General features: G+C 40.2%; 1 protein-coding gene across 1 annotated transcript in view; it reads right to left on the minus strand.

Moving 5' to 3' along the window:
- Positions 1 to 13,173: 13,173 nt before the first annotated feature.
- The window catches only part of LOC113943374 (chondroitin sulfate proteoglycan 4-like), a 41,374-nt gene continuing 27,290 nt past the window's right edge, over positions 13,174 to 27,257 (minus strand). Inside the window, 5 exon segments of the mRNA XM_027635045.1 lie at positions 13,174 to 19,027; positions 19,609 to 20,171; positions 20,174 to 20,929; positions 21,428 to 21,611; positions 25,496 to 25,668. Of these exon segments, the coding sequence (XP_027490846.1) occupies positions 18,302 to 19,027; positions 19,609 to 20,171; positions 20,174 to 20,929; positions 21,428 to 21,611; positions 25,496 to 25,668 (2,402 nt within the window). The 3' untranslated portion in view covers positions 13,174 to 18,301.

A 27,257-nucleotide genomic window follows, 5' to 3' on the forward strand; every position in this document is an offset into this window, starting at 1 on the left:
CACAGCCCAGCTGCAGGGGGGGAAAAGAGGGCCTAGCCTCCTCCCTCTTACCTCAGGTGCTGTGAGTCGCATCCCTCACAAACTCTCACCCCAAATGCTGCCTCCAACCCTGGTTTAGGCAGGGCTGTGGGATGCAGGGCCTCCTCTCCCCCCTGAGGGGGAAGAAGGAGGCCCTGCCACCCCCTTGGCCTTCTCACACCTGCACACAGCAGCAGACACAGACAGAATTGCCCACAACTTCTGCCAGTTGTGTGTATATGATTTTTCAGCAGAAGCGAACAAGACGAGCAGTGATTGGCCCTCCAGGGAACACTGCCCTGGCACCCGATCACCTCTGGGACCCCTGCTCTCAGGGGGGCCAATCTCAACCCATGACAACCGTAGACAGTCATCTTTAGTCATTGCATCTACCCAAATCAGCAAGAATCCTATAGAAATAAATGTCTTTTAAATAATAATAGAAAAAGGCTACCTTATTCTTTGTGCACTTTGAGAGTGCCTTGCTACTTAAGCACTTGGAAAATTATTTTTTCCTGATGTTTTCAGCTATCATTTTCTTCCCCCTGTGTTTTGCTCCCATTATTTGTCTTTTCATCAAACCACAGAAAAATAAAATTGGAAAGAAGAGGTGCCTCTGGAGCACAGGGGAAACAAAGCACTACAGGTGTGGAGAACAGAGGGAATCTGCAACAATGGATTTAGTGTTTTTTGTAGCCTCATCTTTCCAGCCTGTCCAGCAAGAGGTCACATTGCCCAACTCATCATGTTTCAATGAAAAAGAAACCCATGACTGTTGCAACCAGGAAATGTTGACATAATGGAGTTACTAAGAAAACCTGAATTTTAGTAATTTTCCGTGTTAGATACATTGCAGGCAAGGTCACACAAGTTTTATTCACAGTAACACCACTGGGGTCTTTTTCTCTTTACATGGTTCATGACAATCAGTCAAAATGCTTTTTTTTTTTTATCAGCACACAAAATGAAATAGCATTTTCCACAAGCACATGGAAAAGAACATGTGGAGCCTGTAGAGTGGTTGTATCCTGTGAACATATTTTCAGGGTTTATTGCAAGGAAGGGCATTGCAGAGAACTGCCAGCAGGACAGATTCAGACACTTTCAATGCCCAGGAAGAGAATTAATCCTGTATTCAAGAATTTTCTCAGTACTGAAAATTCTGGACAATGAGCTACCTATGACATGACACCAAGACTCCACCACACTTTGAAATAGTCATTGTTGGAAGTAGCAGTACCTGCATATATGGAAGAATGAACAAATTATATTCAACTAAAGAGAGTTACTATTGCAGGCAAGGGCTCTGTGGCACAAAGCAAGAAGGAGAAAGGTAGAGCCAGCTGTATAATTTGAACACGATGAACAAGGCAAAGAGAGGGATGGAAAAAGAGATGAGTAGGTGTGGGACCTCATGAACTTGTAGTAGTACAGGTGGGTTCTTCCCACCATAATAGGAAAGGAGAGAGTGGGGAACAGGACCATCTGCCTGTGCCACAGTGGGGTTGTTTGTGTGAGAGGCAGTGAGAACGCAAGATGCAAAGGCAGTACAGCTGAGCCTGTGCCCCTATCTTTGCACTCTAGATCGCTGCTAAGCCCCTTGCAGGTACCTTTGATTTCAGATCAGTTTTTACTCTCACTATTAGCAGCAATTCATGTCCCACAATCTCGCACTCTTCTGAGACTGGAATATGACTGAATTCCATTGATTTACTAAAAAAAACCTCTTGAAAATCCCCTTAAAAACATTAATGTAGAGATCTTCGTGTTAATTCAGTCAAGAGTCACTTCAGAGTAAAACATTTGGGACAAACAGAAAATAAGGGGTAGGTGTTTATTTATTAGGTGTTTTTTCACTTTGGGGCCCTGCAAATGTGTGCAAATGGCCTCCCTGTTAAAGAACTTCACCTAAAGACATTGACTAAATCAATGCCAGTTAAGATTAGAAGCCAGGATTTCTAAAACCTTGATCTGCATATTTAGCTACCTCTTATTATCTATTTCTTCCTTTTCAGAGCAAGTGATCACAGGTAAACTACAGATCTACACATTTTGCAAATGATGTAAAAATTGTGAAAATAATTGAATTGATACACAAGGAGTGTATGGACAAAACTTGAATTGCTTGTCTTAATATTCCTGCATGCTGCTAAGCTTGAATCCTTGAATCCTCTGCTCCTTAATTGATACAAGAATACAAAATGTTCCTTTTGTTTAAGAAGTCAACTGAAGTAAGCAAAAATGAAACAAAAGCTTCTATTTTCTTGGAAAAGCAAGTGGCAAGCAGTAAATTCTGGTTGATGAAAGGGGTGTGTTTCATGACAGAGCAATTTCAGGCAGAACTAACCACAAATACATGTCATTCTTCATTTACTGTGAAGTTGAGAAATATTTCAAAGCTAAAAGTCACACTCAAAATATTTTCAAGTTATTAGTAAAACTAAGGTTATCACTCCTGCTACAACTTCCAAAATATATAAATACCCTGCTTTGAATATGTACCTCAAAATGGATAAAATACCCTGCTTTGAATATGTACCTCAAAATAGATAGTTCTTGCCATTACCAGTGTAACCCAAATACTTAGGGACATTTTAAAACACACCATTTAGAGTCACTTATCTCTCTAATTGAATGACAAACAGGTTTCTGTTGGGATGTCTCTAAAAAACATAAAACTACTGAATTACTGAATCTAATTCAAATTCTGCTCAGACAAGAGGTAGAAAAACCATTACAAATATGTTCTTGCTCAAAATATTTTTTGTTGTTTATTTATGACTTAAAGAATTTCTCAAACTTGATTTTATTTATTTTGCTAATATACCATGATTATAAGATACTGCATATTTTTATACTGGGAAAGTCTCACCTCATTTACTTCCTAGGCTGCAATTAACAGTATCCTTGTAATTTCCTTTATTGCAATAATTTTCATTGTTTTCACCCTAACAGTTCAACCATGATAATTCAAAATAACAGTGTTGAAAGGTGAGCTTTTTAAAAATAAATCATCTCAGTTTTATTTGTATTTTCCCTCATTTCATTTGACAAGAACATTTATTCCCTGATTAAAAAGCTCAGGACAGGCATATAGAGCCATCATTTAGGGCTCTGAGCAACCAGGTCTATTGAAAGATGTCCCGGCTCATGGCAGGGGCATTGGAAGGTCCCTTCCACCCCAACCCAAATCATTCCATGATTCTATGATTAGAAATACAACAAAACCAAAAACTTGGCATTAGGATGTTGCACAACACTTCTATCTGAGAAAAAAACAAAGACAAAACCAAAAAAATCAAGTGAGAAACCTTCCATAGTTTAATGGTCTAAAAAATCAAATTAAGTCCATTCATTACAGAAACGTTATTTAAACTGCATATACTCCAAAGATTCTGGCCTCTTGGTGGCTTGGGCTACGCCTTCCTTGGTGACCAGTTTGTAACCAAGGAAGGGTCCAGATTTACCCAGTATTCCCTACAATTTTTACGTAAGCCAGACTATAAGAAGAAAGGAGGAAAGGCCTTCGCTCTCTTTCCTTCCGGCGGCTTGGAGGTGCAGGTTCCCTGCTGTTGAGTCTGCCGTGTTGGGGAGCGAGGCCTGGTAAGGCCTTGTCAACCTTGGGAGGCGGAGGTTGCCGGCGATCGTTCCAGAGCGACTCTCGGTTGTCCCAAGGAGAGTGGTGGGATATTTCTTTGCTAACTCTTTAGTTACTAGATCTCGGGCTACTGATTGGGATATATATATATATTATTTTGGTTTTGTTCCTTCTCCCTTCCCCCTTCCCTTTCCCCTGTGAAATTGTATATATATTTCAATTGTATATAACTGTAATATAAATGTAAATATATTTATATATATCACTTTAGCTGTCTCTCTCCCATTTTGGGTTTTCTTGGTTGTTTTTCTCCCTCTTCTCCCTGAGGTTTTGGGGGGGGTGGAACTCTTGGGGTAAGGTTTGGAGACTTGGCAGGGAGCCAGCTTCAAACCATATCATCTCTTTACAAGTTACTATAATAATAATAATAATGACTTTTAGGAATTTGAAACCAAAGTGAGAAACAGATTTTCTCAATTTTCTAACAGTGTGAGCTGCAACACAGTGTGAAAATGCCGTTCAAAACATCTAGAATATTTTTCTCCAGTGTCATAGACATGTTCTTGCCTTGCTTGTTAAGATAAGTTCATTTAGAAACACACGCTAATGTAACTTTCTTTTGAAAAGGAATAGTGATTTCTTCTGTTTAAACATGGGGAAGGACTAAACATGTCTGCACTGGACAATAGGAGAACTGCTGTGCTCTGGGAGCACAGCACTGTGAGGACTGTCTTTGTTGGGCCTTGCACAGGCACCCAGCTGCAGACAGATGGTTACTTGACTCTTTCAGTAATAGTGTTAGTTAACAAAAGCCTAGGGAAGTATAAGGCAACCCTTCCAGCTCTGCTCTTTCCTTCCAAGCCTGTAAATCCCCCCCCCCCAAACCAAAACTTCACTAGTCTTTGAGAAAAACATCTGCAATGACAGAGACTGAGTGCACTGGAGGCCAATCAGCAATTTAAGGTATCTTTGGTTGGACTCCTAAATGCCTAGCAGCATACTTATATCATAGTCTAATTCAAAGAGGTTAAGAGCATTCTATGGATCATTATTTTAGGGGAATTTTAGGCACCAATCTGTCTGTCAGAGCAAAGTGTGAGATAGTCAAGAGCCACCACCTCATCATCCCACCACTTCAGAAGTCCATGTATTCAGTCAGGTAGTACCCACCCTCACTAGACCTAGAGACTGAAGATCGCTGGAATGGAAGAAAGTAGAGGCCAGAAGGGGAGTATCCATGTGCTGTGCCCAGGAGGATGTGCTCAGGCATCAGAATAAGCCAGCCATTCATTTCCCCTTCCTAGAGGAAATGACGTGAGTAGGATCCCTTTGCTTGGCTGCTGGCATTCCTTTTTTACTTCATTCTTTCAACAGGACACTTCTGCTTGACAAAGCTTTACTCCTTGAGTCCTTATTTTTTCAGACTTTAAGTTTCTTTAAGCTATGAATATCTTTGGGTTACGATTCATATTTAAGAATTACTTTCAAGCTTAATTTGAAGACTTCCAAATAAACAAAAGCACAATGATGTTCCCAAGCATGTTTTAGCAATAGTTAAGCCGTGCACTAGAAATCGTTTCTGTTATTTATAAATTTCCTCACAGTCAGCATCAAAGTTCACTCTGACTTTTTTTGTTACCTCTGTTACCTGTTAACTTTCCACAGGCCATCATCAAGACAGATCTGGGTAATTTTCTTGTACAGCAAAACACTTGTGTCTTAGTAGTCTTCTCATAAGAGGGAGAGGTTTGATTTCCTCAAATTTCCCTCTACATCATAACATTCTGGTTTAGGTTCCTTTCCTACTTCAACTACTTTTCCAAACAAACATCAGCACTGAAAAGTCTGTTTCATTTTGCTCCCATCAATGCTGCATGGAGATAACACTTCTTCCTTAAGAAGAGCCCAGGATTATCCACTTTGATCTAAAACACTGGGCTGTAGATCAGGCTAAGTTGATTTTCTACTGTCATCTGTAGTCATGTGCAGTTCCTGTTCAGTGTCACTGATTTCTAGGAAGAGGAAAACTCCAGTTTGTCTTTTTTTGTCTTTTTTCCTCAGATGTCATTATATGTGAATGTGGTTGGAGGTTTTTCAGAAGTCCAGTCTCCCCGTCAAATTGAAGCATAGAAAAGAAAAAAACTGGGTGAGAAATTAAAAAACAAACAAACAAACAAACAAAAAACCCCAAACAAACACCAAGGAAAACCACCAGGAAGAAGAAAGGAAAAGCTGTAGCAGGGTGTTAGTAATATTTATCTTTGACAATCACAGAACATGTTCTAAAACATAATTCTTTCTTCTTCAATTATCTACAAAACATAATTTTACCAGCTTTCTTCCGTGTGAATTTGTTTTCTTCTTTTAGCTTGTTTTTCCAGAGGAACAACCCCCGTGCAAACATGCCATCTGCCTGTCTGCCTCCCAACTCCAGTTTCAGTCAACAGCCAACTTGAGCCAAATTTGAGAGAGGTGCAAAATTCTCAAAGATGCTAAGTTCTTACAAGTTCGTGGAAAATTGGCAACCTAAAAGAAGAAAGAAACTCATTTTAGTATCTCATGGTGAATCAAAGACAGATCCAACTCAGTGTCTCTATTTGAAGAGGTAGCAGCCATCTGGCCAGCATGTAGGCACATTTTGTCAAGACACAGAATCATTAAGTTTGGAAAAGATCTCCAAGATCACTTGACTCCAACCTTTGGGAGAAGAGCCCGACCCCCACATGGCTACAACCTCCTGTTAGGTAGTTGTAGAGAGCAATAAAGGTCACCCTTGAGCCTCCTCTTCTCCAGGCTAAACAACCCCAGCTCCCTCAGCCATTCCTCATAGGACTTATCCTCTAGACTCTTCATCACCTCCATTGCTCTTCACTGGACACAGTCCAGCACCTCAATGTCTTTCTTGAAGTGAGGGACCTAGAGCTGAACATGGGATTTGAGGTGTGGCCTCCCCAGTGCCCAGTACAGGGGGACAATCACTGCCCTGGTCCTGCTGGCCACGCTATTGCTAATACAGGCCAGGCTGCCATTGACCTTCTTGACCACCTGGGCACACTGCTGGCTCATGTTCAGCCTCTGTTGACTAACATCCTCAGGTCTTTTTCCACTGGGTAGCTTTCCAGCCATTCTGATCCCAGCTTGTAGCACTGCCTGGGGTTGTTGTGACCCAAGAACAGGACCTGGCACTTGAACCTCATACCACTGGCCTCAACCCATTGATCCAGCCTGTTCAGACCCCTCCGCAGAGCCTACACATGGACCTTTGAATCAGCCACAGGAAGCACTGAAACTTTTCTGTGTAAGATTGGTGGGAAGGAGCTGAAGGGCAGGACAAGGGCCTATAAAACACAGAAAGCTAGACTTCATTAATCTTACTGCTCCTCATCTTCTACTGATTAAGTTTAAAGAAATGACCACCTCACTAATGAGAACACAGGAAGGAGAATCATTGATAAATTTTGGGCTCAGTATCAGATCATCAGTGGGTTTAGTTAGTTATTTTACTATAATAAAGCATGTCAGCACAGACAAGACATTAGAAAACTCCATGAAATCCAGAAAACTCATGAAGAGTTGACAGCATTATACTAGTACACCTGTTATGCCATCTTGTCCCAGTACATAGTCATCACTTCACACCATCCTTACCATACCTAAAAGATCACTGTGGAAACTGAAATGAAATATTTGAGATGATTAAATTTTATACTACCTTCCTATTATATATCATTTTTGGTTACACTTGATGAGGGGCCTTTCTGTGTCTCAATGTTGTTCCTAACCTACCTGTAGCCTAGACACAAGTAGCTATTTGTACCATGTTCAGATAAATACAGAACAAGGTTTTGAAATGCACTGACCTGAAAAAACTGATGGCAAGTACCAAGGGATTTGGAAGTTAAACCCCACAGCCTTACATTATTATTCCTACACTCCTAAAAGCAGCATTTAATAAAAATTCATTCTGTAGCAAGCTTGGACAGTGTTCCATGAAGGCTGTTTCCTGCATTCTTAAAAAGCAAGTCAAAATACCTTCTTGCAAAGTGAATCCAAAACAGCATGGTTATGAATGTGATTCTCTTTCTCATCTGAGAAAGAGACTCTGCCATGGTGGGTTCACATCTGCTGCCAGCTGGGCCCATTTATCAGATGTTAGACTAACAGCAGAAGCTGGAGCAGCAGCAGGAAAACAATCTGTCAAGACAAAGAAGACATAGATGAATATAACCCATCAAAACTTGAAAACAAAGTAAGCATTGTTGCAAAAGGAATGGGAAAATGTGTCTGTTGAGTAATTGCTGTGTGGTAGTAAAATATCAGAAAATTTGCTTTGCCTGAGACTGTAGAGAAAGTCTGATGATATGATTTCTGTGGGACTGCTTGTATGAGAACAACCAAAAAAAAAGCAGTAAAGCAATAGGAAAAAAACCCCTTGGTATTAACATTTAAGAGGGGTTGTCTGGAGAAGAAAATTTATGCAATGCCTTTGTTGAAGAACATCTGAATATTTAGACAACTCCCACAATGCTGGGAGTCAGTGGCTTTATAGAAAAAAAATACAAATAAAAATAGCAAGGTACTGTGTTAGACACACAAATTCATACACACAGTTCAAAGAAGCATTAGATATTTGAAAAAGATTTCCACAGTAGCAACTGAAACAGGCTGCAGCTGCCTGTGCCAGCAGAAAGTAAGAAACAAGTTCTGGATCATGAAAGGGAGGTTGGTTCCCAGCTGCAGGCTGCAGGACAGGGCCAGTCTCCATTCAGCTCAGTCTCCCAGCATTCCCTAGTCAGTGACTCAAGTAACAGCTAAACTAGCACAGCAATTTTCCTTAGGAAGCCCTGGAGGTTCCTCTAGACAACAACATATTTTCCTTTGGTTTTTGCACACAACAGTGGAAAGGGCGGAACACTCACCTGGCTTACTGTAGTCTTGAGCCTAGTTCTCTGGAAAGCACTCTGGATGATGATTGTTTAGTATCTTCTTGCTCATTCAGTATTTTTGCAAAGAGCCCCTATGGTTCATAGCTTTGGGTTCTCTCCTGGGAGCAGATACCTTTCTCAGTCAGAGAGGTTTAAACCTGGATTCCCACAATATTATATGAATGGCCCAATCACCATCCCTACCTAACACCACCAAGACTTTCCCAGAGGATGTGGCATTTGCAAACTCAGTGACAAGGGGTAGGCTAGAGCTAGATCATTTGATACCCTGAACTGCCAGCCTGGGCTCTCTATTCCATCCCTGAACAGAGTGTAAATCCAATGCAAGCCCAAGGAGTGGCCAGTTTGATTTCAGCATCTCCTAGTGAAACAAGGCACTGCCAGGGCTCCTACTGGAGTGTTGAAGGTTTTGTGAATGCTGCTGTATGCCATCAGCTACAAGGGTATGGTGATTCCCAGGTCCTTGTTGTGATTTACCTGAGTGAAAGAGCTCACTAGATGTTCTTCCTTTTTATCAGTGGCTATGACCACTGGCTTTCACAGGTGGAGCAACATGCTGGTGTATCTCAGTTGAAGAGACTAGATTGTTTGCTAAAGAGGATGAGTTATGAGACAGACCAAACTCCTCTCTGTCAACAATTGTAAATTCAAAAATTAAGGGGCTTTAATCAAAGAAGTGTGGAAAAAAAAGAAGAAATAACAACCCTTTATTAAAAGATATGTGTATATTGGCAAGAACAGTAACAGAACATAAAAACAACTAAACAATAGTCCTGTACCCAGAAGTTTCCTTCAAATAAAAGGAAAAAAAGTCTGAATACTTCTCTGTCCTTTAGCGCAGTTCTAATCACGGTCGGCAGGGGGCGCTGTTGGATCACTGGAGATGCAGAGCCTGCAGTACCCTGTGTTGGCCTGCAGGGGGCGCTGTTGGCTCTGGCGGTCTGTGGGCAGGGGTTCTGGGGGGTGGTCTCAGATCGCAGGAGAAGCCGAAAAAAGAAAAAAAAGAGAGACCCTTCCCCCAGTGGAAGAAGGGCAGGAGGAAAAGCAGTTCACCCCCCACAGGACTCACTGTTGTTCTCAGATGACGGTGTCTCAAGGCTCCTCCTTTTCTCCCAGCGAGCACAGAGACTCTCCAATGAAAACGCAGCAGGTCCAGGCTGGAGACAAAAGACAGCTCGCAGGCAAGTTGAGGCCAGCAGCCAGGGCTGACCAGGACGGGAAGCCAGAAAGACAGATCTCCAGGCCTTCTCTCCAAATGCCCATATGCAGGCCCCCATCTCTGTTCGAGAGAGAGAACTCAGCCCTCTGACCTCTCCGCTTCTGAGAAGAGCCCAGCCATCCCCTCCCAAAACTCCTCCCCTCTCCCCCCAGCCTCTGATGGATCCATCCGGTAGGAATACGGTCTGGCTAGCTAGTTCTTTTGTAAGGCAAATTGACTCCTTTCCCCCTTTCCATTCAAGCTCTGTCTTTCCTACAGTAGGGGGCAGGGGAAAGAAAAAATTCTCCTGGATTTCTAACCTATAACATGGTGTCAACAATGTTTGCTCCCATTACACCCTCCACGAGAGATCCCTCTGAGCCAGGTTTGAAGGAGCAAACTGGCACAGAGAAGTCACTTTCAACCAGTCAGGCAACAAATCTGCTGTGTAACTACCTGCATTTCCAACACCTGTGTTATTTTCAAAGGATGCAGGAGTCCTGTTTATCTGTCCTAAAAGCAAGAGAGGCTGTGCCATTTCCTGTGCCTGTGGAATCTTCAAAGGCAGATTGCAGAGACTTTGAGTCAGGCATCTTCCTCCTTCTCTGAATCACATGCTTGTGCAGAAGCTGTAAGTCACTTTTGTCATCCATTCTAGCATGGGACAGAAAGTTGAGCTCAGTGAAGTACTTTGTAAATATAAATATCTCCTAATAAGAAAAAAGTAACTTCCTTCCTCTATGGAAACTGTAAACAAGAAAATAAAAACACCTTCTTGACATAGTTGCTGGATCCACCTCTGGTATTTCTTAAGCATGTGCTGTCAGTATAACCAGTTGGATGATTTCCCCACACAGCATCCAAAACACATTTCCAGCTACAGCTGCTCTGCACTTGCTGAAGAAAGGCAGTCATAGCCTCAGAGGACTCTGCACTGGTTGCACAAGTGGCCTTATCATTTTTGCTGTATTTTGTTTATGATGTCAATAGCTAAGAAAGAAACAGGTCCGCATCTTGCATCATCAGAAAAGAGTTGGAAGACAAAATACATCTTCCTATTTATCTCAAACTATTCCACAGTTACCCATATGTAGCAGGGTTGGTGTATTTTTTTTCCTAAAGCAGAAAAGGTGGAGAAGTTGCCAACAGCAGCCATGCTATTTCTTGAAATACACTTACCAGCTCCAAGAGTTCTGGAGTTACAAAGACTTTGAATCATTTCAAATAGAATTTTTCTGTTGCAAAGTCTATGCACTGGAATCCCTTCTCATTGAACTTTCCCATAATTTAAAGAAACATGTATTGGTGACTTGTGACCACTGAGCAATTAAACCAGCTCCCTAACACAAATAATTCCTAGGCAGTCAGACTTGTTTGAAGAAAATGACACAATGGACACATTAACTGTCACTGAGGTAATGGACAAAGCTGCATTCAGGTTTGTACATCCATCCTATACAGATTGTAGCTCTAATGCCTGGGAGGAGATGCACTGTTTACAACTATTACAACTGCTCCTGGCAGAGGCTCTGATTTATATATGATTTATATATATATTATTATTCTGTGTTTGTGTTTCTTAGAAAAGAAATAGGTTTTCTCTTAAAGAAAGCAGAACATGTGTACATATGGGTTTCTTAGAAAAGTACTGCCCTCTGCTAACAGCAGGCAACCCGAGAATTTCCCAGCTGGGTGGAAGGAAGGAATCTGTGAAACTAGATCAGGGCTCCACTGCTTGACAGCCATTGAGAGCAACTCCCTCTTCTGCAGCTGCACTCAAGATGCAGGAGAGGACCTCTCTCTGACAGCAGCAGCAGTGCAGAGGCCAGGCAGTGAAGGCTTTCATCCTCTGTCTGTGGAACAGCGCACTATGACATGAAACAGGTTGCCAAATGTCCAAGGTCTGCCAAGCACAGCACGAGCTGCAGCTGAGCTAGGTGTTGAGGGAACAAGCTGCTTCTTCCTGAGCTGTGGTGTCACTGAGTGGCACTATGAATTCACCATTTTAGAAACTTCCAGACTTTCTAGGGAACCAGTGAAATGGGAATGGGATTAAATGTGTCTTTAACTGTAACTCGTGGGTTCAGATTAGAGTAGGCTACAATAGAGATCTGTGATGACCAACTGTGACCTGCCTATTGGCTCTTGAATGGCACACAGAGAAGTACTGCACTTCTGAGGGCAGATCCCATGCTCAGAAGCAAGGAGATGTCTCCAAATCCCAGAAATGAGCACCACAGGGAAGACTAAATGAACATAAGTCCTGCAATCAGGAGCAAGGTGATTCAAGGAAGAAAAATGAGCAACTTGTCTCACTGATGATTATACTATAGCATTCCTAGAAGCGTATAGAACCTGAGATGGCCAATACAGATTGGCTAAGGGATTCTATAAAGTAGCCACTTGATTGTTCTAGTCAATTCATCATACTTCTGCTTACTTCTACTCCTTGGTCTAATTTTATCCTAGTGCTGCTCTTCAACAGTATTTTGTTCAGCCATGTGTAAGCAAGATCACTTCAAAAGCTACTTTCCTTTCTTTCGAGGACTAAGCTCAGGTCCATCTTTGTTTGCATTACTTAGCTCAGTGCCCAAAATCAAGACCTCTGTTGCCTTTCTTGTAAATACCTTTCAGTGTCTGCAGATAACTAGATTTACCATTAGTCATTAATTACAACTACAATCAGTCAAAAGCCCAAGCAAGTTCACCTTACTTCACTGTACTTTGAACCTTGCAGCTCTGTTTTTAAGGTAATATTCATGCCAACAGACTTTAACATCTGAGTTACACCCTAGGCAACTTAGCTCAGCCAGACTGGGAGATGGGTATATAAGAATTTTGGTAATCTGATCTGATGAACCCACAATTGGACTTCTTGAAAGGCAGCCACCTTCCTAAGTCAACATTCAAAATGTTCATGCCATAGGAGATTTATTTCTACTAGATTTCTTGCTAGCTGCAGAGGGAAGCAGAAGAAAAGGCAAACTGAACTTCTAGGTCTTCATACCCCTCTCTCAATACAACTGACCCCTTTAGTGGGAACAAAACTCCTCTTGATACTTTCTCTTCCCATTCTCTCGCGGTGAGGTGAGCTCTACAAGTAGTAGTGGCTCACAGCCTACTTGTCTGAGGCTGAACCCAGCACATCACCTCTGCCTTTCAAAGAAGCTCATAGGTCTGCTTCCAAATGACCTTCCCCTGCTTTTAGAAACTCTATCTAATGCCAGAAATCTTGTCTCTGTAATCCTACTACCTTCCCCTGCCTCTGTAAACAACCTCTTCCTCAGCACCCACTGCTAAGCAAAGCAGCTTCCCTGGTGGCTTTGCATGTCTCAAACCAACCTCCTATGTGCTTCTGCCTTTCATTTACATGTGCTTGAATATGTACTTGTATATGAAATACAAACTCTTGATTACTCTGATTTTTTTATTCTCTTAAGAATTTCTTCATCAATGTGCTTCCATGCACCATATATAAAAGGACCTGTGCAAGATGAAGTTGTACACTGTATGAGCTGGAGCAAATCTCTGTGATCATTCACATGCTATACATTGCATGAAGTTATTCTGATCTACTGCTTGTGTTCTTCAAAGAAGTTCTGACACTTGGTAACATCCCATATCAATGCTCAGTCTGCTCATCCTACATTTTTACTCAACAAATTTAGGCAAACTAATGCCCCTCTCACTGTGATGCTATGCAAATATTTTGCAGCTGAAATCTCAGCCTATAAATAACTCCATGTCTGGCAGTGCTGACCAGCATGTATGAAGCGTTCCCACAAATATAACTAAGCAGCAAGACTAGAAACGAGGAAACAATCACATAAAGCTAGCACTTCACCACACAGAATCTCCGTACAAACAGATGTGAAAATACAGATTTCCCCAGTTGCAATGAAAGAACATTTTGTTCTGGGATTACACATGCAAGCTCTAGCACAAATTATTTAGCTTGAAACGGGTGAAGATAAATTAATACAGTTTCCATTGAATATGCCAGGACAATTATTTTCAGCCCATTTAAAAATATTCACAGAATGTACTTCAGCATAGCATCACAAGGACTGATTGAAAAAACCAGTGTAGGTAGGATGGAAGCCTATAGTTCAGGACACGTAAGTACATTCACTCTGGATTTGGCCTTGTAGTAGGGAGTAATAGGATACTGCAGGGAAAGTTGTAGCTGGCCCTTACTAATATTTTAATAAAAGGAAAACCATAAGAGGTTTATAACCATTTCTGTCCTATTTTATCTTCTTCCCAAACCAACATTTTCTGAGCTGTAGGAGGGGAACTCGACTGGCTACTGCTGAGACAGATTTCTGCGCTCAGGACGCTGAGTCATGGTGCAGGGGAAGCTGCTCCCACAGGCCACCAGCATTTCTGATGCATCAAGAGAAAGTTCCTTACTTCAAGTTACAGGACAACTACGAAGCACCCGAGTTCTAATTAAGAAAAAAAAATCAGGTTGAACAATGCATTTGGTGTGAGGCTGGAGTAAGTGCATACTTTCGATCAAGTGAAAAATCAAAGACAAAACACCACTGATGTATTAACAGTTAACAGTGATATTTTAAAATCTTCTAATCATGTGTAGTTAAATAACAGAAAATCTTTCTGAAATTAGCCCAGTGTAGTCCTGTTTGAGCAAGTTCAAATCAATGCATTTATTCTCATGTTACTTTCATTCAAGCGCTGGACATGGCCAGGTTAGATGCACAATGAGAGGTCTCTCCTTTCCTAGCCATACACATTGTGTTGCACTGGGCACAGCAAAACAGCCATCCCAGCATATGTGTAATTTAAAAAATAAACATCATAAAACTCAGAAGAATGCTGTTACTGGCACAGGGATCCTGTTCTGTCTCTTCACTGTTGTGACACAGCATTTCACAGGTCTTTAAAGAAAGCATAAAAACTTAACCGTGTAGATTATAAACAAAACAGTTTATGGATTTAATAGATGTTTTCAAGGGACTTCCATGTTGCAGTTTAGAACTCCATTTGGTAAAAAAGGGAATCCTTCACAAACCTCATCTTCACTAAATAAAACATATAACTTTAAGGTCAAGTGAAACAACCAAAATATTCAAACCAGATCCTGACCATTAACTATGTAGGTTCCTGGAATTACAAAAGAATCCATAAGCACAAAAAGAGGGGTTTTTTTGAGTTTTCTAGATTGATAGTAATTTAGGAAACCCAGTATGTGATTCATCCTAGCTAGACTGTACCATCTCAGAGCTGGACTTCTAGCTAAGCCAGGACTGACTTCTCTTATCTATATAAAACATCTTTGTGTGAACAACATAGACTGTCCTCTGGCAAAGATTACTCTGTACCATCCACAGAGAAAGTTCACATTATTGTAATCAGATTTTTTACTTTTTTTTTAAATAGGGATTCAAGGTGAGGTATTAAAGCAAAATTCATATGTAGTAATCAGCTACAATATTACCTCTGCATTTTGCATTAAACCAAGTAATCACTGACACAATAAGCTCACATCATACACAGTTTTCATTAAAACATTGCATAATATGGTAGCCATTTTGGCACAGCTGCCTCACAGTAGCAACAGCTGAGGCAGAAAACTGAATGCTGGCACACTTCTCTGATGAATTAGGTGTTTAGGCTGATTTTAACAATTAAAAACAAACAAAAAAACAAAATTGGAAAAAACCCTCAATGTTTTAACAATTGAGCCAAATGCTCAAGATTCAATCCCATAATTCCTGATCTACTTGAAATGAGCATCTGTTGTCAGCCAAAGCCATTTTGGAAACAGAGAGTAAGACTTATGCTAAAACCAAAAGAGCCTGCACAAATTCTATCACTTTTTCTGAGGTTTTCATGTAGGATTCCTTGCTCAGAGCATGCAAGTGCTCAAACTCAGGAATGCTCAGTTGTGGAGTTCTAATTGCATTGCAGCTTCTTGTCTTCTTGTCACTATTATGTCATGGTCTCACTTTTACATTGCCAGCAATAGGGCAGCCCCATGCTCCATCTCTACTACACATCCCGATTTGGGCACACCTGTCCTTACACCAATATCTTTATTAAAATCTCACGAAGCATGCATTTCACTTTCGTATTTTTGTTCAGCCTGTCACAAGTCAGCAGTGTGCATTTTGTCACCAGACTCCACGAGCTTTCGGCATTGTCCAAACTGTACCAACCTGTTTGCTTGATCTCCTGGTCAGAATTGGAGCATCAGACCTCTTGCTGTTAACAGGACAGTCTCAGTGGTAGAGCAATGTGAGGCAGGCTTTGTTAGGTGTCAGGAAAGTGTCAGAATTACAATTCTTTACTCCTCCTTGGAGTGTGGCCTTGGAGAAGGGTATAAAGGGATCAGGTTGCTGCTACTGTCCAGAAGGCATTGGAAGCAGCCTGCAGCTGACAGCTGGGATCTGGAGGAAGCTGCTGTCTGCTTGGTATTAGTAGAAGAGGTCTCAGGAAATGGCAAAAGACATACAGCTGTACGTCCACAAAGGATGCTGGGTTGCCTCTGTGATGGCTGACACTACCACCTCAAAACAGGGCCAGAGATCTTCTTGGAAAAGCAGAAAAGTCCACAATGCAGATCTACAGTGGTCCATAAGAGACACATGAACATTCCGAGCCTTTTACACTGATCAGTTACTTGAATTCACATGCTGCCATCAGGGAAAATATGGTAATGACAGACAAAAACCCTTGGTGTTCAAATACATTTTAGTTTGAGCATATAAAGGGTTCATATCTTTAGTCTCTGGTGCCCTAACAACTTGACCAGCTGAAGAGATGGTTTGCATATTTTCTGGTGACAAGCTACTCTTCTTGAAGTGGGCTCTGAAAAATGTATTGCTTAAAAATGCACCGCGATCATGGCTGAACATGGCAGAGGTGGTAAAAATGAGAGGGACTATCCCTGGTGCTCCTGTGTTTAGTTATCAGAACACAGCACTATGGAGTTTAGGTCTGGCCCTCCTTGTAGGTAAAAATTTCCCATAATTGAAATATATAAATTACAGAAACATACCTAATCATCAACAATAAAAAAATCATCCAAAACAAAGCAGTATGAAATGAATAGCACCAAGGCTCTTGAGATCCATAAATCCATTGTATAAAAGTGAAAATTACAGTACCTAGGCCTAAATAAAAAAAGTATTCCAGTGTTAACTGAGAGAGTGCAGTCCTGAGAGTGCTGAGAACAGTGTTTTTACAAAGAAGCTATCTGGAAGCTGTAACAATATAGAGGTAGAAAATAGATGAGAATTTGAGTGGTAGTAGGAAACTGGTTATGATCACAACACCATTCCCTTGAGTTTATTCAGTTCATTCTTTGAAGTCAACAGGAATTTTGTCATTTGTCCTCTGTGGAAGAAAAACTGGACCTTAACTGGAGGCTGCACATCACTGTAGAGCTTGGATTTCCAAAAATGCTAGAATATTCCCTTTGAACAGAAACTATTGCACATTTTATCACCAGAGCAAAGTTAGTAAGTAGGTAATACTCTGTTCGTAGCGTGTAAGGCGTATGTGTCAGTGTTCTGGGAGATGAAGAGTAAATTGTGAAACTTCAGAATAGGATACATGCTACCTCACAGGATTGTTTCTATCAGCAGCTCCATGACACATGACAATATGCAGCACAGGACTTAATTCTACTGTCATCTGCTTGAATACACAGACTCCAGAGAAAGTTACGTTTGCTTCACTGAAAGCAGAATTAACCCCTTTGTCAGGAGTAGGAAATTTTGATATGCACATCTAGACATAACCTAAGCCTGAAGATAATTCAGCAGACAGGCTGGCTGGCAGATACACAGTTTTTGGCATGTAGATTACGGGTCATAGATGTATTTTGCCAGCCTGCAGACACTGAAGGCTAGAGTTCAGTATCAAATAAGGAAAAAGAAATCAAAAGAATAAACAACATCTCACAGCATTTTACCAGAATCCTTATTCAGTACTGTACTATTGTTGCTGAGTTGAATTCCAGATTTCCAGTTCAGTGACCTGGATGAACACCCGTTCAAAATAATCACAGCTTTGTTTCTTCAGTACTGGCCTCTGAACAGCCTTCAGGTCAAAATTATATTATTGAGATTAGCACCACGGCAATTACCTATTGGAACAGTTTAAATTTCTTTGAATGCAAGTCACGGTTCAGGAAGGAATACAAGATGTTTATAAAAAATTAATTCTTCCAAAAAAAGTAATTCTATTAAAAATATATAATCCATGACAGAACATTCCATTTTACCTGTCATGGAAAATAAAAACTAGTGCATACATAGAATGCACTACATGAGGCCAAATTCTGCACTGAATTAAGTGAGAACTTTGCTGATGTATGAGCTGGAAATCTTCTTTTATGGCCACTGTAATCACTAAGATTTTTATTATTATTATTATTTCACAGGTATTTAGATTTCATCTAGTGCATCATTTGACCTATAATAAATGAGTGTATAAAGAACAAATTATATGTCAACAATGTATATTCTCTGTTCCATACTACATCAATTAGCATGACCAAAACTGGAGTAACTACACCCAGTACTGATTGCGCTTCAAAGTTGGGTTTGTTTTCTGACAATATTGGATGACTTCAGCATCAAGATTTAAAATGCTGTTTTGCAGAGGCCTTTCTATAGTTGGAGAAACCACTGCAGGAAGCAGCTGCTCATGTCTTACTACCACGAATGTTGATGCTGTACTTCTCTCAGCACCCTTCAGAAGAGGAGTCACTGTAACAGTAGGTACAGTCAAGCTCCATTCCAGACACCGACCTGGACTACTGAGGATTGCATCTGCTTCACTTTTGACAAGTGATTTCGTCTTCTCTTTCTTCTGGCACATTAACAAAATGCACACAAACGTAACAGCAACAATGAGTAGCACAGACACCAGGACCAAAGGGATAATGAGGTACCAAGCATTGCTGATTTCACCCACTTGCTCTCTGGGACTCTTGGCATTAACCTGGCTTGTAGCCTTTATCTCCTCAGATACACTTGTTCTCATTGCCAGATTTAGCAATGGGCCTTTCTCATGTAGATATCCCCAGTGATTCTGCCCTGGCCACTTAGTTGATTCAGGCTTCTGTGGTGCTACTGCAGGCTCTTCCTCCTGTGAGAAAGCTGGTGCCTCATACTTTGAGGTAGTGTGAACCTTTAAAGTAGTCATGCTGGTTACAAAAGGCACTTCTGTCGTAAAACCCTGCACAAGTGGAGGACTGTGTGGCACAATGGAATACTGAAAACAGCCAACAGCTGTTGGAGGAGAAGATTCAGAATGGCAGAGATTTCAAGCATGGAGAAGGATTTATGATCCCTGACTGGACAGTACATTATTGAAATGGACACTCTTACACTGAATTGGACATCCACTAAACAGTTTTACTCCAGTTATCCCCAGTTTATTGTTGTACTGTTATGGTGTTGTATGTATCCCAGTTTGTTGTTTTTTAAATCATATCTTCCATATTGTCTCCTTCTCCCCTCACAGTTTTCTCGCCTAAACTTGTTTACTCCCTTGTTCTCCCCTGCTTTCCCGCTCCTCTGCATCTGATTGGCCACAGTTTGCTGCAGTGCAGAGAGAGCTCCCATCGGTCCTTTCCCCTGGAGACCCAAAGTTGCCACCCATCTTTCCCTGTTCCCCCAATCACTGCTTCCCCTGAGCTGCCTGTCTTTTACTCCTCCCTCAGCCTGAGTCCACCCCCTGAACCTACCCTATTTAAGTCCCTGTCACCCTTAATAAAATTGGCATTGCTTCCCACACCTCAACTGTGTCCCGAATCTCATTGCAGTGCCCAGTCCCATTACCCTCTACCCCCACGAGCCGTGGCAAACAGCAGGTTGCACAGCATCTGCCCTGAGTATAAATGTAAACAAGTCATTTAACAGATCAATGCCTGTTATATTTGTATCTATGTCTAGAAGCAAAACACCACCATCAATGTCAGCTTGGATGAATGTCTGAATGTCTTCAAACACTGCATCGCTCACAAACCTTTTCTTTACAATCTTTCCATGTGAGGGGGCCACTATCACTTCAAATCTAGGATTACTATTTGTCAAATTAGCTAGCTCAGATGCATCCAGGTCACTGCTTCCAAATTTATAAGCCACTCCATTTGAAATCTGCAGGTCAGGTACAACTTGTACTAAAGGCTTCACTGTGATGTTCAGCACTTGTCCTGTTAGATTGCCTTCTGCAGTGAAAAGCATGAACTTCAGTACTTCTTCGGATGCAGTGAGATTTGACAGGTGGTAGGAAAGCCTTCCCAAGTACAAATCTGCCTGCTCAAATTTAGTAACCTGCTTATTTCCAATCATCAGGTGCCCGTATTTGAGTGGCTGAGTTATTTCATACATAATGTTAGTGCTTTTTCCATTTGTGACAGCTGAGAGCTGAACATAGTGACAGATGTCTGGCCCTGTGGAAGTACAACACTGGTAAGGTTGACTAGGACAAGAACAATTGGTATGACTTCAAGACTGAATAGTTTGTATAAAGGGCGATGTTTACCATCAGTCACACTGAAACAAAACACCCCAGAAGATGAACTTCCATCCTGTACAAACCAAATCTTACCACTGTCAACACCAGCTTGTGTGAAATCCTTTATAGAGACACTGAGATTGCTTTCCATTGCTAAATAACCATTATTGGGGTTGCTAACAATGGTATATTTGAGCTCAGCTGGGGCATTATCTAAATCTTCAACTTTCAGGTTCTCTGACCCCAGCACTGACATATCTCCTTGCAGGACTTTCAAGTGCAGCCTTTTAGTCTTGAGTTCTGGAGATCGGTCATTCACTGGAAAAACAGTGATATTAAACATCTCCTCTAAAACTTCACTATGGGGCTTTGTTGCAGACTTGTTCTTTAGGTTTAACCAAACAGCAAAAGCGAAACTGTCATTAAGCAATTCAGAATTATCATGTACACACACAATTCCAAATTTGTTCAGTATGTATTGGGAGAAATTAGGTTTTTCTTTGGTGACGTTTCTTTCTCCAACAACAATCATGCCATGTTGGGGTAAAAAAACAACCTGATACCAGACTTCATACATGGAGCGCTGTATGTCAGGTAGTTTAATCAATAGATTTGAAGCATCTAAATTAGTTTTATTGATCAATACTCTGCCTCCTTCCTGGACTGTGGCACCTGACAGAAAGGAAAAGAGAATCTTAGTAATTGGCAATTTTACAGTTGCAATACTTCAGAAATTAGATATCAAACACTGATGATGCTCAGAAAATTTTCTCCTTCATAGTATCCTTGATTTCTGTATGTCATAACTAAAAATGTATTACCACTACTTTTAAAATACAATCACACATAAGAGACAAGATTTTCTAGTGATGCATATACTAAAATTAAAGAAATATCAGAGTGTCAAAACTTCTAAGTGTTTTCACCTACAATTATAGAAAATAGAGAATATTCTCTACAGCAGTAGGAATCATCAAATATAGGTAGTTAATCTCATTTCTAAAGATGTAGTGATGTGGCTTTCCAAGTTACTATCTACATTACACTGTGTCAGAAGTATTCTGTTTATTACTTACTGAAGAGAAAGGAGCCTTTGTTTTTCCTCAGTTCTTCAATGGAACCCTGACAGACCCAAAACAATTTGGAGCCCAAACAGTACAGCATTTTTACCTGTATTTGCTAGAAGACGACTATTCTGATTATCTCTGGTAATTTCATATGAAATGACAATATGGAACACCTGGAGGTCCAGAGCTGATGGTGGAGAGGAGACAGTAAATGTAAAGAAATCTTCTGCACTCCAGCCAGCTAACTCAGCATGTAAGTGTTCGTACATGATCACACCTTCATCAACCTATTTTGGGTAAAGGAAAGTCACAGGTGTAAGAGGAAAATTACTTCAACCAGAGGACTGCTAAGGACAGAAAAAAAAATCTTGAGAACATTGTTCAAAGAGGTCTTTGTACCTTAGTCCATGCACAGCATATATGGAACTTACAGAATTGTTTAGGTTGGAAAAGACCTTTAAGATCAAGTCCAACCATTAACCCAGCACCAACAAGTCCACTATTAAACCATGTCCCCAAGTGCCATCTTTTAAAATCTCCAGGTTGGTGATTCAATCACTTCCCTGGCCTGGTTCAATGTTAGATCACCCTTCAATCACCCTTCACATAAGAAAGATTTCCTAATATTCCAGCTAAATGTGCCCTGGGACAACCTGAGGGCATTTCCTCTCATCCTATAGCTTGTTACTTAGGCAAAGAAGCCGATCCTCACCTGACTACAACCTCCTTTCAGGTAGCTGTAGAGAGCAATAAGATTCCCCCTGACCCTCCTTTTCAAGTGCCCCCCGAGCCTCCTTTTCTCCAGATAAACACCCTCAGTTCCCTCAGGCACTCCTAGTAGGATTTGTGCTCCAGACTCTTCCCCAGCTCTGTTGCCCTCCTCTGGACACGTTCCAGCACCTCAATGTCTTTCTTGTATTGACTGGCTCAGAACTGGACACAGGATTTGAGGTGTGGCCTTACCAGTGCCCAGTACAGGGGGACTGTCACTGCCCTGGTCCTGCTGGCCACACTATTGCTGATCCAAGCCAGGATGCCATTGGCCTTCTTGGCCACCTGGGCACACTGCTGGCTTATGTTCAGCTGCTGTTGACAGCTGGACTGTATCTTTAGTGAATCAGAGTATCATATGTCTAAGGTTTTTCTTTACAAGGATGCTAGCAGGTCTGGACTCATTGTCCTGAAAAAGCATATGAAAGACTGAAGGACTGAAAAGGACTTTGATGCAGGTATTTCCTGGGAACAGCCAAAGATACTTGGTAAGAGACTAAGAAAGCCAGAAGGGAGTGTAACAACAATTGAAATATATTCTCAAGTATAAGCAAAGAGCTGATGAAATTACTTAGTGGGAAATTTATACATCACAGCAAGAAGGGGATTCCTAAGAAACAGGAAGAAACCTGGTTTGTTCTACATGTGCCTGCACTGACCTTGCAGATCATCATACTCAAGAGAATCCTATCAGTCCACTGTGAGTAATCAAGACACAGAAGTAAATCTTCAGAAAAACAAATGCACACACAACATAAAACCATTTATCTCTCTAAAACTCAAAGCAGAAGGCAGTATTTTCAGACTATTTCTCATCAACAGGAATTATACATGAATTTTAAGATCAATACCATAATACACAGGAACTGCAACAGAATTCCTAATAACAGCAAGATTAGAACACTCTAATAGATTCAGCATCTGGTCTGCTTGCTAATTTATTCGCTAGCCTGGAGAGAAGACAGTCATACCTATTAAATCCTTGGCAAATTCCAGGCAACTGCTGACCTGGCCTGCATGTGTTAGTTTGTAATTGCCACAGAGATCCCTGTCTGAGATGGCGCTGGTTCTGAGTTTACTATTGTAACACACTCCTCACAGCCTGCAAACAGTCTGACGGGACTCATTAGCACACGTTTCTATCACATAGGCTTGAAAGGTGTGAAAAAAGAAAACAAAAACCTCCCTGCTGCTATCACAGATGAAGCATTTTAGCAGTTTAGAGTCTGAAGTGTGAATACGGAGTTCTAATACTGAAATTATTGCAACAGCCCCCTTTGAGATCACTAGGGAAACTGAGCTTTCAAGGTCGGGTTTCTCAGCAGCCTCAAAACCATCCTGCTTTTTCTCTAAAAAAGTCAGACTGATGTGACAAAATCCTATATGCACATCTTCAGGTTTGTGCCTTCCCTATACTAATTTTATTTTTAATGGCTATTATAGGAAAAAAAAATTATATCAAAAGGATACGTTGATTCAGGGTAACTTTCCAAAACCTCTAGGACTTCAAGCTGGGAGAGAAAAAAAAAGCAAATATCATGTTGAAAAACTATTGTGTTATTCAAGAGTGTTTAATGCGCAAATAATTTTCTTATATTCCCAAACAACAACTGTTCAAGAAAAAATGCCTTGAAATGCAATAGTGATTTCAGTCCTTTTTTTTTTCCCCTCTGGCAACAAAGCAATAAACCACAGGGCACAGGAAGAGTTCAGCACCACAGCAAAAGAGAGAACTACTTTTATAAGCTAGCAACATAGTACTTTTATGAAGTGAAATTTGAAATTCCTCAACACAGAATGAAGAGTATGAAAACCCAAGGTACTAATCTAATGCAAAATATTTTCAGTTCCAATCATATTTACAAACTTCTTATTACTAAACACAAAACCGAATGTCTTAGTCTCCATTACATGGAGAATGTACAATGTTTGTAACATCAATGTAATTTTCCAACTGATATTTTAACTCTGTGTGCTACAACACACTAGACTGAAAATTTATTTAGATACCTTTTTTCTCCCTCATACCTCATTCTCTACCAGCATCAATAGCAAGCAATAGGTTTGGATACCTTAATTCTACCTGTAAGCAGTCACTTAGCTCTACTTGTTTGAAATTAAAATGGCCAATAGAAATATCTCCAAGAGATAAGAAAAGCATACATATTATTATAGCTTAAATCCTTACACAATTTACAGAGTTCAAAGGAAATTTAGCTATACATTAGTAAAAACTAAAGCTACAGAGAAATAACTGGCATGTTCTGACATGGCACTGTCTAATAAACATACGTAAAGATCATATCCATAGGCAAAAAGAGTGAAACTCCAAAACCGTAACTGAAAGATTTTCTGTCTAACATGCTTAACTTTTTCATTTAATGCTCATACAAAATCACACACTTTGGGATCAGAAGGGAGCAGCGTCATCATATAGTTCATCTCTTTCATAACTTAAGACAAAACTCAGCATCTATTGTAACAAGACCAATAACATCATGAGATTAGTACGTGGTTTTATGAGAACCATTCTGTGTTCATTTTGCTTTATAAAGTCCAAGTGGAGATTCATTCCATCACAGTCCTCGGTCAGGTTGTTTGAAAGTTTGACGATAAAAATGTCAAACTTTTTTCCAGGTTTTACTTATCAAGTTTCAATTTCTGACCAACAGATTTTCTCATTTCTTCATACACTGAACCAAACAGCCAGATTTAAAATCTGTAAACATACGTTTTTCCATTAGCAAAGTCAGAAGATTGACCGCCTTTTGTCTCCCTCACTTTGATTTTCTGAGAATAACTTAATGCAGAGGATATGGTCATATTCAGATTCTGCACACAGACATAAGTAATTTCTGTTGCAGAAGAACACTTCTATCAAGTTACATAAGCTGCCATGTTTTAGTCATTCAGTATGAGAATCTATATTACAGGTAAGATACTTTAAACACTTAGTATCACAGCCAATCAAGTCAATAAAAGTCCTCCTGGGGACACCCATGACTGTGTACAGATAAAATGAATATGATACTTTCAGAGTACAGACTTTTCATAGAGCAAAAGGTTGCCTCTTCTGCCAGAAACTAAAGGCTGCCAACCTCTGCCTGCTGGTTAATGGCACCAGAACAGCTTTTCTTGACAAATACTATTACAAGCAAAACAGTGGGAATTGCCAAGACCCTGCTAGTATCCAAGCAGAGAGGAACAAAGGCTGCCCTTGCATTCATTACTAGATGCCAGATATTTAGTGACATAGCAAATCTGGATGGTTGCACTGATGGATCACATATGCCTGATTGCTTAACAGATATAAATGGAATCAGACAAAGAATAAGCAACTGAGATGCCCTTTGAAGTAACAATATACCCCTTAACTAGTTATTATAGAGTAAATGCTTACCATAGACTGTGTAAAACTGAGCATTTCCTGAGTGGTATCATCAGAATTTACTCTGATCAGCCTTCCAAGCTTTAGGAAAGTTACAGTCATAAAAGTTATACTTCTGTTTCCTGCACTGATCACATCATTGGTTACAGCTTTAAGATCATGTTGTGAAATAGGTTTCCTGGAACCTAAAAAAGTGTCAATTATAGGAAACACATATTTACAAGAGCAATTTTACAAAAGGTTAAGTTTTGTATGCACAACTCACACTCTCACCCAGGTATTCTAGTTAGCCTTTTAATAAGGTTTTATAAGATCAGCAGGCTTACTCTTTCTAGTTACCTTCTAGTTGCAACGCTTTTTTCAATCAAAAAGGCCATTAGTGGGATGTATCTTTGTCTTACAAATGTAAAAAATGCAGTACTCTTCAGCATATGTAATCACTAAACACTAGCTTCTGCAAAAACAACCCAAAGTAAGAAATAGAGCATGTATAAGAAGCTCTGTTCCTACATGACATGTCTAGAACTGAGTTCATACTCCAATGTTTTGGGTATTTCCAGTTGCCACAAAAGACAGGATGATTTGGCAGGGAGAAGCCTCAACACAGTAAAGTTTTCAGTGAACACATAAACCAAAGCCAATTATTAACAGAAACATGAAGCATGCTTTATCAATATGAAATATTATTTTCATTAAATGAAATTAAAACATCAATACTGAATTAAACAAATTAGGAAGAACATCATATAACAGAAATGACAGCATGAGCTGAAATAATGTATTATTTATTAAGAGGTAAAAAAATCCTTTTGATACATAGCACCGCACTAACCTTACTAAAGTTACTAAATTCTGGCTTAAAAATGAAAAAGATTATTACAAGCTTTCTGGTATTTAGTCAAACCAAGACAATTTTTGAGATAGGTGTGACGAAACCACACTTAGTAATTTCCTGAAAGAAAAAAATAAGTTTTATTTGGCTTTTTTTGAAGCACTTTCAAGGCATACAGTCAGCACACTAAAAGTCACGTTCAGTGATAATTTTGGAGGAGCAATAGATTCTGATAACCCTATTCTCCCTATATCCCCACTTCTGCCTCAGTTTTCACATTTTCTTTTTTCTTAAGCAACAAGCTTTTGTAGGTTTCAATACATAATTTCAGATACTAGCAGTATATATCCTTGAAGTCTGAATTATCAATCCACCTTCAATAAACCATAATGTTTATACAGGAATAACACAAAACAACATATATATGCTACAATATTCAGAGGAAAGGGGATGCTTTGCAAGCCATTAGTAACATCAGGCTTACCTGCAGCTGTGCCATGGTTCAAATCACAACTACTTTGAAGGAGAGTTGTTATAACAAAATAAGATCTTCTGGCTCTGTCTGTTTTCCCATTTTTACCTTCCCATATCTCTCTGTGTCCATATTGTTTTGAAAAGTGAAGCTGTCCCTCAGGTCTAGAAAAATTCTCCCACACTGTATCTAATTCAAGAAAGCTTCCTTCTCTTTCTCTCTCTTCCCTTTTTTGTATGACAGTCAGGGAGGGAAGCATGACCTTGTGAATACAGCAGATGTGGTCAGAAATTTACAACTTAGAGCAGCAGTTAATCAGACCACATAAATCTGAAAATGCAGGTGTTTATCAGTAACCTGCTACTTATGTAAATCAGGCCTCATTGCTTTAACAGAGTAGGACAGAGTAACTCTAAAACATGGTCTCACTGCAGTGATGAAAGTTACTGCTTCAATTTTTCATAATCATA

The sequence above is a fragment of the Corapipo altera genome, unplaced genomic scaffold, assembly GCF_003945725.1.
Source record: "Corapipo altera isolate COAL_440 unplaced genomic scaffold, ASM394572v1 61411, whole genome shotgun sequence".
In the NCBI taxonomy this organism is placed as follows: domain Eukaryota; kingdom Metazoa; phylum Chordata; class Aves; order Passeriformes; family Pipridae; genus Corapipo; species Corapipo altera.